The 17,033-nt window shown below is 42.8% G+C and overlaps 1 protein-coding gene across 1 annotated transcript in view; it reads right to left on the bottom strand.

The window, feature by feature from the left end:
- Positions 1-17,033, bottom strand: part of polrmt (polymerase (RNA) mitochondrial (DNA directed)) — a 37,066-nt gene that overhangs the window by 10,048 nt on the left and 9,985 nt on the right. The window contains exons 6-15 of the mRNA XM_072389763.1: positions 16,880-17,029; positions 14,621-14,788; positions 13,982-14,152; positions 12,595-12,834; positions 10,110-10,895; positions 9,783-9,905; positions 9,210-9,332; positions 8,117-8,296; positions 7,397-7,483; positions 4,763-4,876 (exon numbers count right to left, since the gene is read on the bottom strand). Coding sequence (XP_072245864.1) covers positions 4,763-4,876; positions 7,397-7,483; positions 8,117-8,296; positions 9,210-9,332; positions 9,783-9,905; positions 10,110-10,895; positions 12,595-12,834; positions 13,982-14,152; positions 14,621-14,788; positions 16,880-17,029 — 2,142 coding nt within the window. The remainder of the gene's footprint in view (positions 1-4,762; positions 4,877-7,396; positions 7,484-8,116; positions 8,297-9,209; positions 9,333-9,782; positions 9,906-10,109; positions 10,896-12,594; positions 12,835-13,981; positions 14,153-14,620; positions 14,789-16,879; positions 17,030-17,033) is intronic.

The following is a 17,033-nucleotide window of genomic DNA, read 5'->3' as shown; positions in this document are numbered from 1 at the left end:
CAATGGACATCAATACATCTACTTATACGACATCAGATGAGGCTTTTGGAAATTGGTCCAACAAAATACGGACAAAGTCACTGAACCTTTTATTGAGAGATTAAATCCAGATGAGTCCTATTTAAATGTGATGATTGAAGCTGTTGATTAACAGGATGGTCTTCAGGATCTTTCTCCGTGTTATTTAACCACTTCAGATTCAAGTTTTTACAGATCATATGACTGGTAAACTCTTTCCAAAAACAGGATTATTTGCTATTTAAGCTGTTTACTCACAACCTTACTCATTTTCTCATTAATTGAGTTGATTCCAAGTGTGGCATTTGTGTTCGTTAACTGTTGCTCTGACTGCACAGCATGTTGTGAAAGTAGCCCTCGATGCAAGTGAAACAGGTTTTCCTTAGGCTGCCAAAGCCTCCGTCCAAGAAAACCATGAGCAGGAATGAACAATTCAACAGTTTGAGACATTGTGGAATAAAATGGTCTGAGGGGCACATAAAGCGGATGATTGCTGAAACGGTTCAAAAGCTCACTCAAACCAACAGCAAGCTTGTGGTATATTTAGGATAAACTCTGCTTCGGAAAGCATGCCACTAATATGTATGAGAGTAACATTCCAGTATTTGCTGATCATAATGCAACTCAAATGTATTTTTCCTGTCTCTGGATCGACAAATTTTATGATAAAACCCTGCACCCGGCATGAATAAGAAAAAGACAAAAACATGCGGGGATTGAAGTGACAGGTGCAGCATGGATGGAAGAACATTAAGTCTAACCTCAGGGGGTCATCAAGCTACTCGCTTTAGTGGTTTCGGTCGATTGCTTGAAGGTGGCCGTGTGTTGAATGACAGATTCACACGGTCATCTATGTAGGGTTTTCAGAGGAGAAGCACAGTGTGATAAAACCCCATTTTCATCTGCCGTGGCTTCTAGCACATCCATCACTGCTCAGGGGGTACTGATGAGGGGACCTGCCCTTCCCTTCTAAACATCAACTCTCCAAAACAGACATGGCTGAGAGAAGGGAAAGGAGCCCCTAAAAATGTGGATGAAAAGAAAAGACCCCGTCCTTTGATGTGAGTTATGAATTGCATAATAAATGTGTATGATCTGTGTGGAAGACCTGATTAAAAAAACCTGCGGCTGTGATGGATGAGACCTTGGCTCGACCCACTTTGGAAAATAGGCTCCTATAGTGAATCACCTTTAAGCTGCAGTCCAGATGGTTAGACATCAGTCAACTGGCGGATTTGAGTAGAATGACTTCATCATACATCTATGTTCCGCTTTCCTGGATCACGGGTCTCTCCCTTCGCACGTGAAGACAGCTCTTGCTCCAGTCACACAAACGCACCCCTACATCTCGCCACACTCACACTGACCTTTTCCAGATCTTCTCCCCTACAAATCTTTTTTTTTCTTTTGGGGAGCGGTGGGTCGAGTTGGGCCCTTGAAACTGGGACTGCATTCAGTGGTACAGCCCAAAATGCCACAAGATTCTGCAAGTTCAACGAAACGTCACAATAGTCCGTGAACAGCTGGCGCACGTCCCAATGCAAAAAGAAGGCACGGAGGCCATCGCATCGACATTTAGAGATAAGAAGCCCTCTGGAATATGAATAGAGAGCCACTTAAAGGAAAAGTAGGCTGGACAGAGAGAGAGAGCAAATCTTCTGTTCGGAATGACGGCACCAATGGACGGAAAAGAGAAGTCACAAAAGAATCTGAGATAAGATAAGTGGTCCATTAATATGATATGGGCAGGTACACTAAGATAATATGGATAGATTAAAAGTTACCATAGAGCCATAGGATCTAGAGTGGCAAGACCACTAGAAAGACCATGACAACAAAGAGAGACTAGGCAAGACTGCAAAAACGCTAAATGACCACCAGCTAGTGTGGGTCTTGCTCCTGTGAAAAGGGGCTTTTGTGTCCCCGAGGACCCAATGTTTCATAATCCAACCAAGATTAGTAAGAGGATTTGTTAAAAATGATTAACTCTTGAGGCTTATAACACATTAGAGTTAATTACATATCAACAGAACAGTATTTCTGCACTTATAGAAGTTTATCCAACTGTGACTGGAAACCACCAATTGTCACTGAAACCCAAAGCAAAGCTGCTTCTTCCCGCACAGAGGACATTAGATCACAAGCTTTTAGTCACACTCCAAAGTCGCTAATCCAGTCGAATCCAGCGGATGATTCCCATATGCTACCGTCCGCTGAGAGTGAGATTTCACTGCAGCACGGTTTGAGAGAAAAAGCAGATAAATAATAAACAGCAAATCTGAGCCAGAGTGACCTCTGATTGGATTAGTATCACCCAATCCTGTTAGGCAGCCTCCCTGATGTATGCTCATGCCGCCTTCTGCTACTCTACCCCACTCTAATTTCCTCACCTTCCCTAAGCCATGGAAAATCTGCGATTACACAGGTCAGCATGCATCCCATCTACCTGCGCGCACTGAAAACTATCAATAAACAAGAAGTGCAAAGACCCGCACGCATGCACGCAAACTCAAGTCCGCCGAGAGACTACTCAAGCTGCTTCTGCCCCACTTTTCTTCTTTTTAAAAAAAAAAAAACAAAACGTATCAGTCTTCATCTTTCCACTCTATCTAGAGTCTAATTACTAACGACCCTCAAAAACACAGTGGCCTTGGATTTAAGAGGCGGAGAGGAGACTGGGAGATTGAATTTAATCCAGCTATGCTTGGAAAAGGTGACCTTTCTCCGAGTTGGTTTTAATTTTTGTCGCTCAGTGATGCAACTGGATTACAGAATCATTGCAGAGGATAATGAAAGTTATCTTTCGAGCATAAGCTATTGCCTCTGTTCAAGTGATCTCTTCATTCATTCTTTTTTTTTTATGTTTAGGCCTTAAAAAAGGCTCAGCTGATCACCTTTGTCACCAGTCACTGGACATTAGGCGCATTCGGACAGAGTTCTAAGAACGCAGTTCTAAGAACTGTCCACCTCGAATTAAGTTATAAGAACTGCTCTTCCCCAGGGGAACTGTTTCATTTTGCATTCACATATAAGTCGGGGACCTTGGTCGGGACTGATGTGACGCAACCGTCTGCGACAGTGACGTGTTACTGTAGCGCCACACTCAACAACAAAACCCGCGAAAAGAAAGGAGAGAAGAAAACAAAACAACACCACCAAGAAGCTAACATGGAGAGCGAGGAGGCCACCGTGTTTATGGTCTGCATGACGGTGATATTAATCATGGACGATCACATCAGGCGTCTAAGATCGAGGCTGGAAGAGCACACAGCGAGTCAGGAGACGAAGAATCGAGCAGCAGGCGATACTTCTTCGTTTCATGAAGGAAAGAAGGAGAGCAGAGCGCCGCAGACAAAGGAGACGACGTGTAACTTTAACTTATTAAACATGCGCTGTTGTGTCCGTGTCGTATGAATAAACATTTCAGACCAGGGGGCGTAGCTGCCAACCACCAAACACCTACATCATATGTGTTCCTATGGAACCCAGAAAAGACCCTAACTCGCAGAAGGAGCTAAAATGGTTAAAGGAACTGATGGCCGTGGTCCCTAGTTCCTGTTTGTCCGAATGCGCGAAAAAAACATCCCTGTTCCTGAAAAGGTTATAGGAACTGCAAAAGGTTCCTACAGTGGGAATGTACCTTTTAAAAGAAGCAGGTTAAACCAGGGAAGTGCGCCCTACTACATCAACAGAGAAGGTGAGATGCACCCTCAGGGGATCTACCATCTGCCACCCTCACTCTCGTGCACCTGCTTACGAGGTGTCACTTCCCCTCTAAACCAGCCTTATGCTTGATGTCATACTAAGAGAGCTGGCGGCATACTGGGCCAGCCTTCGAGCTAGCTGTCTGACAGTGCTTGTGCGTGTGTGTCTCTGCCTTTGACTTCATTAAAGATTAAGAAGCGTAGAAGTGGATTTTCTGTCACCTGAAGCATCTTGAACATGGACGTGCAGACATGCTGGCACACAGCCATCACATTATCTGGAAGATGTGTTTTCTGATGTTTAATCGCGATCGGTGGCGCAACCCAGCACCAAACCCACTGAAACCAGTTTTTATAGCTGCACAAAAGCTTGGCTGTCCTACATGTGAGAGAATTGTTTTTGGAAAAGTCTTAGCTTCGATTCATATGATTTTCACTACTCGTGGCCAAAAGCATGAACGACGATGATATCATCAAGATATTAATCATTTCTTTGGCAACTTGAAACCTATAGAAAAACCATCCACATTCAACAATTTCATTTTGTTCATTTTAATTTTGTCGGCTGTATTATGATTAGATGTAGGATCAACACAAAATCGATATTTTATTCTTTTTTGTTTTTATTCTCTGACTTTTGTCAACACTGGTCTTCTCTTATTAGCATGACAGCAATGTCTTTTTCAACTTGTGCACGTCAATGAGCACAAACAGTTTGCGCCACGAAAAGGTCAGCTGTGGATGTATTGAGGAAGCTTTTAAAGCTGAGAAAAAGAGCAAAGAACGTTGTTCAGAAAACACAGACAAATGAATGTAGACTGGCTTGTAATTGGCTAAACTGCCTGTCATACATAGAACACTGATTACAAGCAAGGACTAACCATTGTAATGGTATTTCAGTTCATTACAACAGAAAAACACTTGGAACTCAGCGTCTTGTAAAGGTCAGCTTTCAATTAACTCGTGTGAAAATGCCTCAGCTCTGACAACAGATACGAGGCATAGTAAAGAACCCCTACCTGTCTGAGGGCGCCACTTACCACTTGGTTGCGTGTTCGGTGGTATGGCTGAATGACGGGTAAACCCAGGGGTGTCACCCACTCCACAGTGTGGCCAGACTTGGAGATGAGCCTGGCGCTCTCTGTCAGCCAATCCTGCAACAGACAGGTGCCAAAAGGTAAAGATAGGATGTAAACAGCTCTGTATTTACCGTGTACAGATTACATGTATATGTGGATATGTTCCACTGAGACCCAGCTTTCGTCTTCTGCTAAAAATATAAAGATACTATGGCACTATGTAGGTATACAGTCAAACTAAGGAACCATTCTACAAATTACATAAAAAGCGAAATGGTAAAATGAACAAAGAACCGTCAATTCCTCTGAGAAATGAACAAAAATAATGAATACGCATTAATTATTACCACAGTCTCACAACTGTTTTCATGGAAAATCTGCGTTACAATTATTTCATAACATCAAAACAGAAGTCCCAATACCCCGATGCACACTGGAGAGGATGTTCTCACTGCAGTGCTGACCTTACAGACATGTTTTGGGGCTTGACTGTAGCAGGACTAATGTGTTGCTCTCTGGGATAAATGGGACAACAAAGAGTTTTGCTATATTTCAGTTACTGAGAATAACGTTAATAGTCAGTCACAACACATCCCCCTAATCTGTTATATGTTACAAAAGTTTGTATCTCACACAGCTGTTTTCAAACCGTTTTCATTGCCCCTATTTTTCTTTTCTTACTCTTTTAATGTCAATCCAACAGCGCTATTTCCGCCCTGTTTACACCCAAATTATAGAATGAGTCTTGAAAAAAGAAATCCTACAGCACAGTTGGAGCTACAGAACAAAGGAGCTTCTATTGCCCGCAGCATCAACAGATGATCTATGCATTTAAGCTCCACTTCTGCTGCTCTGCTTCAAGGATCTGCAAACAATTGTTGCAGACTTGCTGAGCTACAGGTGAGGAGTTGTTGCTCGCTCTAAAAACTGCAACAGGGCTGTTTGTGTCTGGCACACTTTTCCAAGAATGGATTTCCCTCTTAATGTTCCACAAGTGTCTCCTCACACGTACACACAAACAGGAAAGACAAACATGTCCTAGAAAATAGAAGTAGCAGTTGCACCCAAAGCTGCTCCATTCATCATCACTCCCCTCACTGTAGACTCAATTAAATGAAGACAGCATGAAAACAAAGAAACAGAGGTATGAGATTAGGAAGCTTCGCAGCTGGAGAGATGGACAGATCAGTCAAAACAATAATAGACGCTGACACTGACAGAGAATGAAGGGAGCGGGTCGACAGTTTGAAGGGAAAGGACGACAGAGTTGACCGAATAAAAGGGAGATGTTCGGGGAATGCAGGAGAGGTCAGAGATGACAGCACCAAGGATTGATCAGCTCTCCCTGCCTCTCTCATCCTTCTTCACCTCTCCCCAATGAAATGCCAGAGGACGTGACCTATATAAAAGCAGCGGGTGCAAACCCACACACACAAGCGTGGGACACGACGGGAATGGGATTTTCTTTTCTCAGACTGGGTCGTCCCCGCTCCCCGAAGGACGCACGGACACCCACCAGCAGTGGGTGGGGGTTCTATCAGCTCGCCAGACTCCACCTGTGGGTACAATGTACAGTCTGCGACCAGGTGCTCCTCCTAAATCTATTAATAGATTTGAGATGAATGAGAGCTGTTGCCAGGGTAGCAGTAATGCATAAGAGTCATTAAGAAACAGAAAATCACATTCCATTTGCAGCAGACGGTCAGCGGTGTGAAACTCCTTCACAGATTTGTAATTTCCTGAAGATTTTTGAGGTAGTGTACTGGAACGAACCCTTTGATTTAAAATGAATTATCAGGAACACATTTGATAAATCTATTTAAAAAGGGGGGAGAGTTTAGATTCAGCTACAATTCGGATCGTGATTTAATAATACATTTGAAATTAAATGGACATACGGACTGCTGCTTTCATTTAAAGGCACCACTTCATGGGCTGACTCTACTGTTAAAGTGCGAGGTGCAAAGAGGTAGAACGCCAATAAGAAGTCAGATTTCCTCGTCGGGATATAAGAAATTAAACAAAATATTGGTAGAGCATCATTAGCACATTTATTTCCTGTTAAGTATGTAATATGATATTAATAGCAAACCTAGACCAAAGCAAATTCCCACTTCCAAGGTACGGTTTTTAACTTAGTAGTGACTTGAGACAGTTTGCCCTTGATTTTTCCACAACGTGTCCCCTTACATACTGGATGGCCAAAAACACTCTTTACAGTGTATGGGCAAATGAATTCTAACAATCTTTGGATATTTATTTTCATGGAATTCTTCTTGGCTTTTTTAAAGTTTTAGTTTGACACTTGCAGTGAAGAGAGACGGGAAAATGAGAAAAGAGGCCAGAGGAACGACCTGCAGCGATTGGTTCAGCCAGCCTGGAATGGCACCAGGAAGTCACCGCTACAGCATCAGCCTGAGCAGCATGCGTGTGTTCGGGTTGTTCGGGAAACAAGTAAATCAAACAATATGTGTTTTTAATTTAGCCACTGGTATGAAATCACTCACAAACAAGAGGTGACACTGGTGATAAGTTAGGGAATGGGATGATGACAGCGATGCAGGCTATTAGCCTTTCCACAGGACATGCTCTCACCTGAATCTCTCTGGTCCCAGTAAACATCTCCTTTAAGCCACTGAACACCAAACGCACCAGATAATGGGATGCATCCCATATATGCTCCTGGAAAAAGCACAACACCATTATGTGTTTATTTACATGGGTTTGCTCTTCTGCATTTCTAATTGCAGATTAAAACAAAGTTGCAAATGATTTTTGCTAGATAGAGCGTTATCAGATTTATCTGAAATTATAATGCAAATAAGTATTACAGATTGCAGCATTGAGAGTGAGCTTTTCCTTGTCATGACAGTAATATGATCTCCTCCACAGTTGGTTAGGGCCTAATCCCACCAATCCATCCCTCATGTAGTCAGTCCAAATTACACTTCCACCTAAATCCTTGTTTAAAAAATGAGGAACGTTAAGCAGGAGTCATCTTCTGGCTCTGGATGTTGGAGAGTACAATGTACTGCGGCTCCTCCAGTCAAGATCAGAGTTACTGAAATGCCTCAGGCAGAACAATCACACACAATGTGACTCTATGTGGCCACTGTTGGCTGTAACTGAGCTCAATGCATGTATGACAACGTATAGCCTGAGTCGAAGGTGCGAGAGGAGCCCCATATGGAGGAGATCATGTGTCACACTGAGCTGATTTCAAGCTAAAAATAAAATCGCACAGTGTGTGAGGGGAACCCCCCACACAATCACCACCACCTCCTTCTCCTCCACCACGTTCCCCCACGGCTGTACCTTCGGGAATTCATCAATCTCCTTCAGCCTCTTCTCTATCTGGAGGCGTCCCCCGTAGCGCGTGACCCCGTACACCACAGTCATCACCGTCTGTTTGACCACCTTCCTGCTGATGAAGCCCTCCAGCACCTGGGCGATCTTCATGCCGTTCTGAGCATCCCGCGCTCGCAACTCCTCCACCTGAAGCCCACGGAAATGTTTGCGAGTGAACACACTTTAGCTCAGCTTACTTAAAACCCACCGACTGAATAAATCTGTCTGATGAGCATATTCAATATTCAACATGTAAGAACACACTTAAATATGAACATAGTTTTGCGTGACCAACAGTTCTAAACCCTCAAATATTCAGACTGCTTCTATATTACATTGGAAAAGTAGCAAATCCTAATGTGTGGCAAGTTCAAGGCAGAGAACCCAATTCATGGATTTATAACCCGAAAGCTTTAGCTCTAATTTAAGTTTCAGATAACATTGCTTTTGCCAGTTACAGCTTTATCCTTGTGAACGAACAAGATTTATTTGCCGAGGTAGCTTACCTCGCACAAGCCTGTTATCATCTCAGGTGTCATCTAATAATAACTGTAATGCCCAGAGGTAAACAAACCACAGGGAGAAAGAGTCCTGAAGCGAACTGACAACGACACCACACACTCTGCGGTTACAGTCGCTGCCCTTGGAATGCAAAATGCAGACTGTTGTCCTCAGTTCACTCCAGGTCCTCCTGTACTGAAACATCGGAACATCACAACCTAACTGTTTTTGCAAACCGGGTCCTTTCATGAATTATATGCACACGCCCTTTGAGCCTTTAAACACAAGAAGCCGTCTTTCATCTCTGCACTTTGAGGCAGAGCATGGGAAGCTAAGCACTTCTGAATGCAAGTCCTAAACTGGGAAACTTAAAATGTACTCTCTGTGCTCAGCCTGTCACTCACCATGGGAGTCAGTGAGTCATCTGAATATTAACAGCTGAGCAACAGCACGTGTCTCGCAACTGAAATCTACAACAGTCGGGTTGTTTAAGAGCAAGTCTTTGCAGTTCAAAGATGGGAACAAAACCCTGAAGAAACAAAAGCCAACTAGCGGCCACCTGCTGTGCAACCCCGCTGTACACATCCTGGGGCACGTCACAGGGCATAAGGTTGACTGAAGTGGCGCCGATAACATCTCTGCCTAGAGCAGCGTAGTGCTGGAGACCATTACAGGAGCCGTCCTGAGGGAAAGGTGGAGAGAGGGACAAAAAAAGAAAAGATTAGAACAGCAGAAGGACTTAAAACATTCAATAGATACTGGCTGCAGGTGAGCAAGCATGAACCTCTCTCTGCCATTATCGGTGGGATTTGTAATGGCAAATTATGTTTGGTGACTTAACATTACTCACTGAAAGAAATCATCTCAAATATCTACAGAAAGACTCAGTAACATAAGCTTGAAATGGTATAATTCTGACAAAAGAAGATAGTAGATAGTTTTGTAAATATATGTCTGCAACAGTGACACTAATCACCAAAGACCTGAGGACAGCTCCTTCTAAATGACCTCGTTATTTCCATCCGAGTTAAAAGCGATTCACCAGAGAACGTTGCTAGCATACTGAGTGTACTCAGAGACTGCGATGGAAATCTTTGAAAAGATCAATTAGTCTTCATATCCTTTATGGTACCTGGTGAATAGGAAAACGAGAGATGAACCGTGTCGGATCGGGTGACCTCACTGCCTTGGCTATCTCCATGCAGCAGGCCAGCGCCTGCCACGGCTCATCTGCTTCCATCCACCACTTCTTACCCTAAGAAAGACAAACACAAGCACAGACTCGGTCCTCTTCCCATGTTGACATTCGTACATTGATGTGCTTTACAGACTTAGACAATGAATTAAGTCTTTACCATGTTTTAGTAATCAAAGAGGCTAACTTTCATCCAAACTAAAAAGCAGCAACGTGAAATGTTTTGTGGAGCTGTGCTTCAAGAGCAACTAAAGACGGACTCACATTTAGAGGGTTGTCTGCAGAATCCAGAATGTCCTGCATAATGGTGTTGGCGTACTCCAGCCGGCCCTGTAATGAGCTTCTCTTCTTTAACCCCGTCAGATTGACCAAGTGGATCTTTAGCCAGTCCAGGCCTTTGGGACCGAGGGGCTTCCCCTCTGCAAACACAAGCATCGCCCGCGTAACATCACTTCCCAGGTGATTAAAGTATGGAGGACACGGGTAAGTGCGTCCCCTAAAGTCCATGTTGTGAGGGAACCAGAAGATCTCATCTCGCATGTGGTTAGCGATGGAGAGTTTATAGAGAGCGTCCATACGCAAGCTGTGCATCTCGCTGCATTTCTTTTTGGCGTCAATCACCTGTCTTTTCATGTGGGCCTTTTCGCTGGCTGTGTAGGTGGGGTCATGAGGGCTGAAGTGCTGTATTTTGGGGGCTTCTGACATAGGTGGAGGGATGTCCAGCTTTTCACTGCCCCGATCATTAAAGATTGAGATGATAATGTCTAACAATGGTTTATTAATCCTCCAGGCACAGTTACCTAACTGGTTAAGTGAGTCAAAGACTGCGTGAAGATTCTGACATTTCTCCAATAACCGCTCATGCTGGGTGGCCCCGTCCACTGTGCGCATCAGTTTGGCCGGCGTTAGCACGTAAGCTCCAAACTTGACTGAAGTCCAAGGCACTGGAGGGCACAGCATCGGCATCACATAGGAGTCAAAGATCAGCGTGGTCTCCATAGCTTCCTGCTGCATCTGAGTCAGGATGGGGTGGGGCTTGATGAATCCAATCTGGAAGACAAAACATTGTGTTACAACAACCGCGTTAGCATCGTGTTGTTTTCATGCACATTTTCAATTTGTGCATGAAAAACACTTCAATGGAAATATTAAAGACTGACAAAAATAAACAAATAAGTGTCACTATGAGGGATTAACACACAAAGGTGGAACAAAACCCGTTACTACGTACAATTTACAATCGTTCACAAGTCTCAATTTCCACTGCCGATTGTGCTCTCTGTCGCCAGGCTTAGCATCAAATTTATTCATATTTTCTTTCATTTTCTTTTGAAGTTTAATAACTGTTCCTTTAACTACGCGTCTTTTTGTTGCCACATCTGCAGTTCTGCCTCGAACGTTGGAGCTCCACAGCAGTCCGCTTGATGAACCCACAATAGTATAATTGTAATGGATGCAAATGTGCGCATATTCTCATTTTGTTTTGAAGATTTTGATTAATTTGTGACTCATTTGGAAGAAAAGAAAAACAGCTAATGTCATGGAAAGCACTTGCTCGGCATGCTATGTAAATCAGTTCAAGATTAATACTAATGTAAAATCGTGCCAGCAACACATTCCGACATCTGTTTCCAGGGATCTGATTATGATGACACATTTTGGTCTAGTGTTAACTAAAGGCTCTTAAAGCATGCCGGACCGTACATAGACACCATCATTTGTTGACAGTAATCCGACAGAAACACCTTAGCATTGCTCCAATGAATCAGACTTTCCTGCTGTGCTGGAAAATCATTAGGATCCCCCCTGATGGGCTAACCACCACATAAAGGAGGGCTTTTAAGAATGAGAGGCATTAAATAAAGATAGAAATTACACAGGAGTTACATTCTGCTACAGTGTGCCCCTTTCAAACAATTCGCCACGCTGTCCGTCTTTTTGTCCGTTTCTCCGAACATGGTCACCTCACCCTCCTGGAGGCTCCCATGGCAGTAAATCAGTGAACCAATTAAGGGGACACATAAAAAAAAGAAAAAAAAAAGAGAGGGATTAGCCAGGAACCTATTCATCTTACTCAGCCGTACCGCTGCCAATTCACACCGGGGGAAAAAGGGTTTTGGAAATCACTGTTTCACACTGGATAAAAGGGTGTTCAAGTGTTCAAGATAACAGGCTCTAGAGCAATCTTTGTGACCGGAGCGAAGGTCAAGAGTCTTTAAAGGTAGTTCTTTTTGTTTCCACTCCTCTTTAGCTTTTTACATACTAAGGAAGGGCTCAACTGCACAGCTGCTTAAACTAATCACACTCAGACTAATTATGTATCGTCATCGAGAAGTGACGACGACTATTAACTGATTTTATTTATCCTCAAAGGGAGGAGTGTTGTCGTTTCATTTTTCTATATTTCATCCTTCCGAATACATTCGATGTTGGTTTACAGAAGATCCTTTTAACAACAACCCTTGACCATTTTTTCCACATCAACTTGAAAGGATCTTTTTTTGGTCAAGGCTAATGCTCCGAAATCCTGTTACCAGTCCATAAAAGGCGTTCGAATTCAATCATAAAGGGATCTGAATGGTTTTATCAGAAAGGCCAAGAGGACCCAAAGGACCTCGACAAGCAGTCTCAACTCTCCTGTGGAGGCAAGAATCTATACCGGCTTTGGCTTATCCAGTCACGTGCTTCTATAATATCTCTGCAGGAATCTCCCACAGAGCACCCACAAAGACTTCTTCTTCAACTGTACCTGGCGGGTGCTGCGAAAGGTGTACATGTGGTAGAGGATGGGGATGAGCTTTCTGTTGTAAGCTGGGTTCAGGATATCGCTGTTAATTTTGAGGTTCTTCACCATCATGTCCACCAAGTAGGTGCCCAGCTCCAGAGATACTATGTATGGCCAGCTTGTTTCGCCCCCCTGTAGCGTGGGCCCTGAACTTTGCTCCATCTCCAGGTTCCTCCACTGCTCCCTTGGCAGGACGTTACACATCTGAAGAAAACAACAGCAGTGAACAACATCTGCTTAGATAAAGTTTTCTACTTTAAGCGGGTTATAATAGTCTATAAGAATAAGTCAGCTTTTTTTTTTTTTTTTTTAAAGTTTAGCTTTAAAACTGATTTATGACAATATAAACACGTAAAGTGAGAATTCAGATGAGGCGTCACAACAAAAAGCATCAAAAGTGGCATCATTTTAAGGGCTGCAAATAAAATACCTCACAGAAAACACACATCTTCAATAGCTTCTAGTCTAACCGACATCTGCAGCTTAACAAGCTCTTCCTCATTATGGTCTAGATCCCCGGTGTACTGCAGCCATGAAAAACACTGAGTCAGTGACGCTGACTGGAAAACAAAGCTGGTTGTTCAGCTGATAATAAATCAAAGATGTGGAGAGAGTAATACTCACCATCACAAAGTATTTTGATTAAGTGGAAAAAATGAATTAAACTCTCATATCGGTTGTTATCCAACTAAGGAAAACTAGACAGACTAAACTAGACTAAGTATGTTTGACCATGGATTAGTGGAGTCCAAATTCATTAGACATGCTTTTGTAGCATTTCCCAGCCAGAAGAGCACCTACAGCTCTGCTTATGAGGTCCTCAGAAATCTTGTTCATGTAATGATGCGCTACCATAAAGATGTGATGACGTCAATACTTTTTTAAATCCCTGGTCTCTAAATAGTTCTCTGTATGCGTGGGTTCTCTCCCACCGTCCAAAAAACATGCGTATTAGGTTAACCGGTGACTCTAAATTGGCCCTGGGAGTCAGTGTGAGCGTCTCATTTGTCTCTGTGTGGCCCTGTGATGGACTGGTGACCTGTCCATGGTGAACCCTGCCTCTCGCCCAATGACAGCTGAGATAGGCTGCAGCCCCCCTGCGACCCTAAATTAGATTAAGCGTGTATAGAAAACGGATGGATGTATGGTCTCTAAATATAACAGAGCATCCACTGAACCCTCATGGTCATCCCATTGGTTTAAAACAACCGACTCTCTTTGATTACTTATTTGGTTTGTGTTTTAGATCACGTTTACGTGGAGACGGGACACTAAAAATTCAAGCTCCGCTGTGGATCCATTTACAACCAGTAAGATGTTGTGTTACTTCATTTTCTTTTTTTTTTTTTACCTTTGTATCTTTGGCCAGCAGCTCGGTGTAAGCGTTATAAATGTTTCTCAGCTTTTCCACCATCTGATTCTGTTGCTTCTGTTGCACAGAGTACTTGGTGTAGACCCTGTTCCCCAGATCGCTCGCCAAAGTCTTCAGTGACTCTCCAGTAGGAGGCAAGTTGTTGACACTCTGGACAAGAGTAAAAACGCAGTTCAAAGAGTCAGAGACACAAAAGCACGAGTGACACCTGAATAATGAAAACCCGCTTTGTCATCTGAGGAATCGTGGTGAAAATGGCCTCCTCAGAATTAACAGCATACCCCGTGTAGTTGTCAGTGTTGACAGCACAGGAATATGATCAAAGCATGTTCTGCTTTGCTGACAAAAACCTGATGCTTTGCCAGCTGTTGTCACTGTCAGCTATCTGATTTGTGTTTTGTGGTTTCCCAGACTGGTTCCATCAAATTACACAAAAGCATTTTCGAGAAAAAAGATTAACAGTGACGCTGCTGCACAACTTTTGCATAATGTAGTAAAATAAACCTGCCATATATCAAACATATTTCTTTCACATGCAGAGAAGTCTTACAGAGAAGTGTTACATCTTGGTCTGGCATTTTTGCTGAGTGGTGGGGTGACCTAGGCGACGTGCATTACCTGCATCATAATGTCAACATACTCCCTATCCTCCAGCAGGCAGAGATAGGGATAAAGGTTAAGCTTGTAGTCCTTGGTGTTGGTGTTGGCCAGGATCATTTTGCTCTCCCTCAGGGCTTGGAGGAGGATCTTCTGCCACTGTGCCCGATGCTCGGCCAGCATCTCCCTCTGAAAGACAATAGACTGGAAGTCATCCATCTAATGTATGACAGAGGGAAATATACAAAGGCTTAAATAGAAAAAAAAAAAAAAACAACTAAATGAACAATCTTACAATTTTTTTTTTTTTTAAATCAGACAATGAATAATCCAAATGGAGACCCATTTAAATTGTGGAGCAGTAGACACAGTGTGCTCTCAGTGGATTTAAGTCATTGTGTAACATGGATACAAATTCTGTTTGATGGCTGGGTTTGTTTGGCTCCGATACCTTCAGATGAACAGGACTAAAATACATTCATTGAAAAAGAATTCATATTCATCTATGACTGAAACAGCAAGGAGAAGCCTTTTCAACCTCTCCTTGTATCTGGCTTAGAAAATGGATTTTAGGAGACATTTAGAAATCATTACTCATCATTCATGAGTCAAATTCTGGTAGATGGAGATTAAAGGAAGACTGGTAGTATTGGAAATAATAAGAAAATAGCTGGAGCTACAGTACAGCATAATAAAGGCTAACTTGAGGACTATGTCTTTAGATTTAGCTGCTTTTCAGGTCTCACTCACTTGAAGGAACATCTCGCTTCTAACAAGTAAAATCATCGTACATCTAAATATGAGCAAAATCTGAAATCCCAGCAGAGACAGTTGACATACTGCAAGCTGAAGACACCGCAAGTTGTTTTATAAGTGCAGGTGGTGCAGCAGTTATTTTAATCCGAGTAGAGCAGCAGTCTGGAAATGCTGTGATAGAGACAGTGGATTAACATGTAGTCGAAGATTCAGACATAATTTTTGCTGTCTGACAAAAGAAACAGGCGATGACTCCCTGACCAATAAGCGTTCTGCAGCGTTTCCACGTGCCCTTATAGCATCGGCATGACTCGTCTGGAACCTCGGTTGAGGATGTACAATGAAAAGTGTCGCTAATTATCAGTCTCAGTTAGTAACGTGGTACTACCTGTAATGGAAAACCACACAGAAGGAGCTGTACTGTATCATATAATGGAAAAACACCACTAGCTACATTCAGTTGATAAGAGTTAGCAACATGCTAACTATTGCTGACTAACAGCCAGCCTTTGGTACAGACAGTAAGCTTAAAAAACAAGAATATCAATTCCTATGTCATATCTACTCTAATTCTTTTGTGCAAACAAATTAATTCACAGTATAAGCCAATCTTAATGTTTAGCTAAACTAAGACGAGCTAATCACTTGCTAACTTAGCCAGACTTTACTACAAAATGTCGCACTTTGGTTCTGTTTGTCTTGCTCTGAATTAAATCATTCAAATCATCCATCTTTTGGGTCCGTAGATTTAGAAAGATACAATGATCTTCACTATTTGAAAATCTATGGTTTTACAACATCAAAATGGTAGCAACTGTCAGTCATTATCTTCATTTGTATCTAAACCATCTAAACCAATTTGCTCTCTCAATCTTAAATACTCTACTCTAGGGAAATAAATGTGGGATTTGAGCTAAAGCAAAAAGTCCAACACTGTGTTGATAAGTTGATAATTCCTCTCTTCAGTAGTCAGTAGTTTAACTGAAGAAGAGACGCAGTCTGGCTTGTGGATTGGTTGGAGAGGTGACTCTGCACACTCCCCAGAGGCCTCCATTACAATACATTATTATTCAGCCTTGGCGGTCTGTAAATGCTGCCTGACCACCAGGGACTCTCAGCCTGCTCGCTTCCTACATAGCCCATCTGCAAAGGCAGACAAGCCAGGCTGAAGAGTAAATGCCAAAGTTGGAAAGAAGGCACTGCACAAGAATAGGGCATTTCACACTATAACATGTCAGGCCTGACTGTGTATCATTTCAAAACCTAGAGAAGATGGAGATTGAAAGATCATTAATAAATATTAAAATAGATACACAAAACTAAGCATAATATGTGCCAAGGCAGAGTATTTTCTGGAAACGTGTGCACATTTTGTACAGACTTGAAGCACAAAACTGCAACAAAAGTTTATGTTCTTCCAGCAGTCCATCGTAGAGGACCGGTATGTGGGAGGTGGTGTTTATATCACAGCTAAGCATGAGGGTGAAGATGAAAAGATGCAGGTTAGTTGGATAGTTGTTCTACCATTTTCGCCATGTTTTCAGTGATGGGCTTGGCACCCTCCACAGAGTCGATGGTGACAGTGCAGGCCTGCTCCACACTGAGCTGACGTTTGAAACACTCCTGGAGCTCCTCTTGAGTGAAGTCGAGTTTTGGATAGGTGTGGAGTTCCCTCTAA

This window comes from Leuresthes tenuis, unplaced genomic scaffold, assembly GCF_036924035.1.
Source record: "Leuresthes tenuis unplaced genomic scaffold, fLeuTen1.0.hap1 SCAF_7, whole genome shotgun sequence".
In the NCBI taxonomy this organism is placed as follows: domain Eukaryota; kingdom Metazoa; phylum Chordata; class Actinopteri; order Atheriniformes; family Atherinopsidae; genus Leuresthes; species Leuresthes tenuis.
The sequence above is the reverse complement of the archived record's forward strand: the minus strand, read 5'-3'. Positions and strand labels throughout refer to the sequence as shown.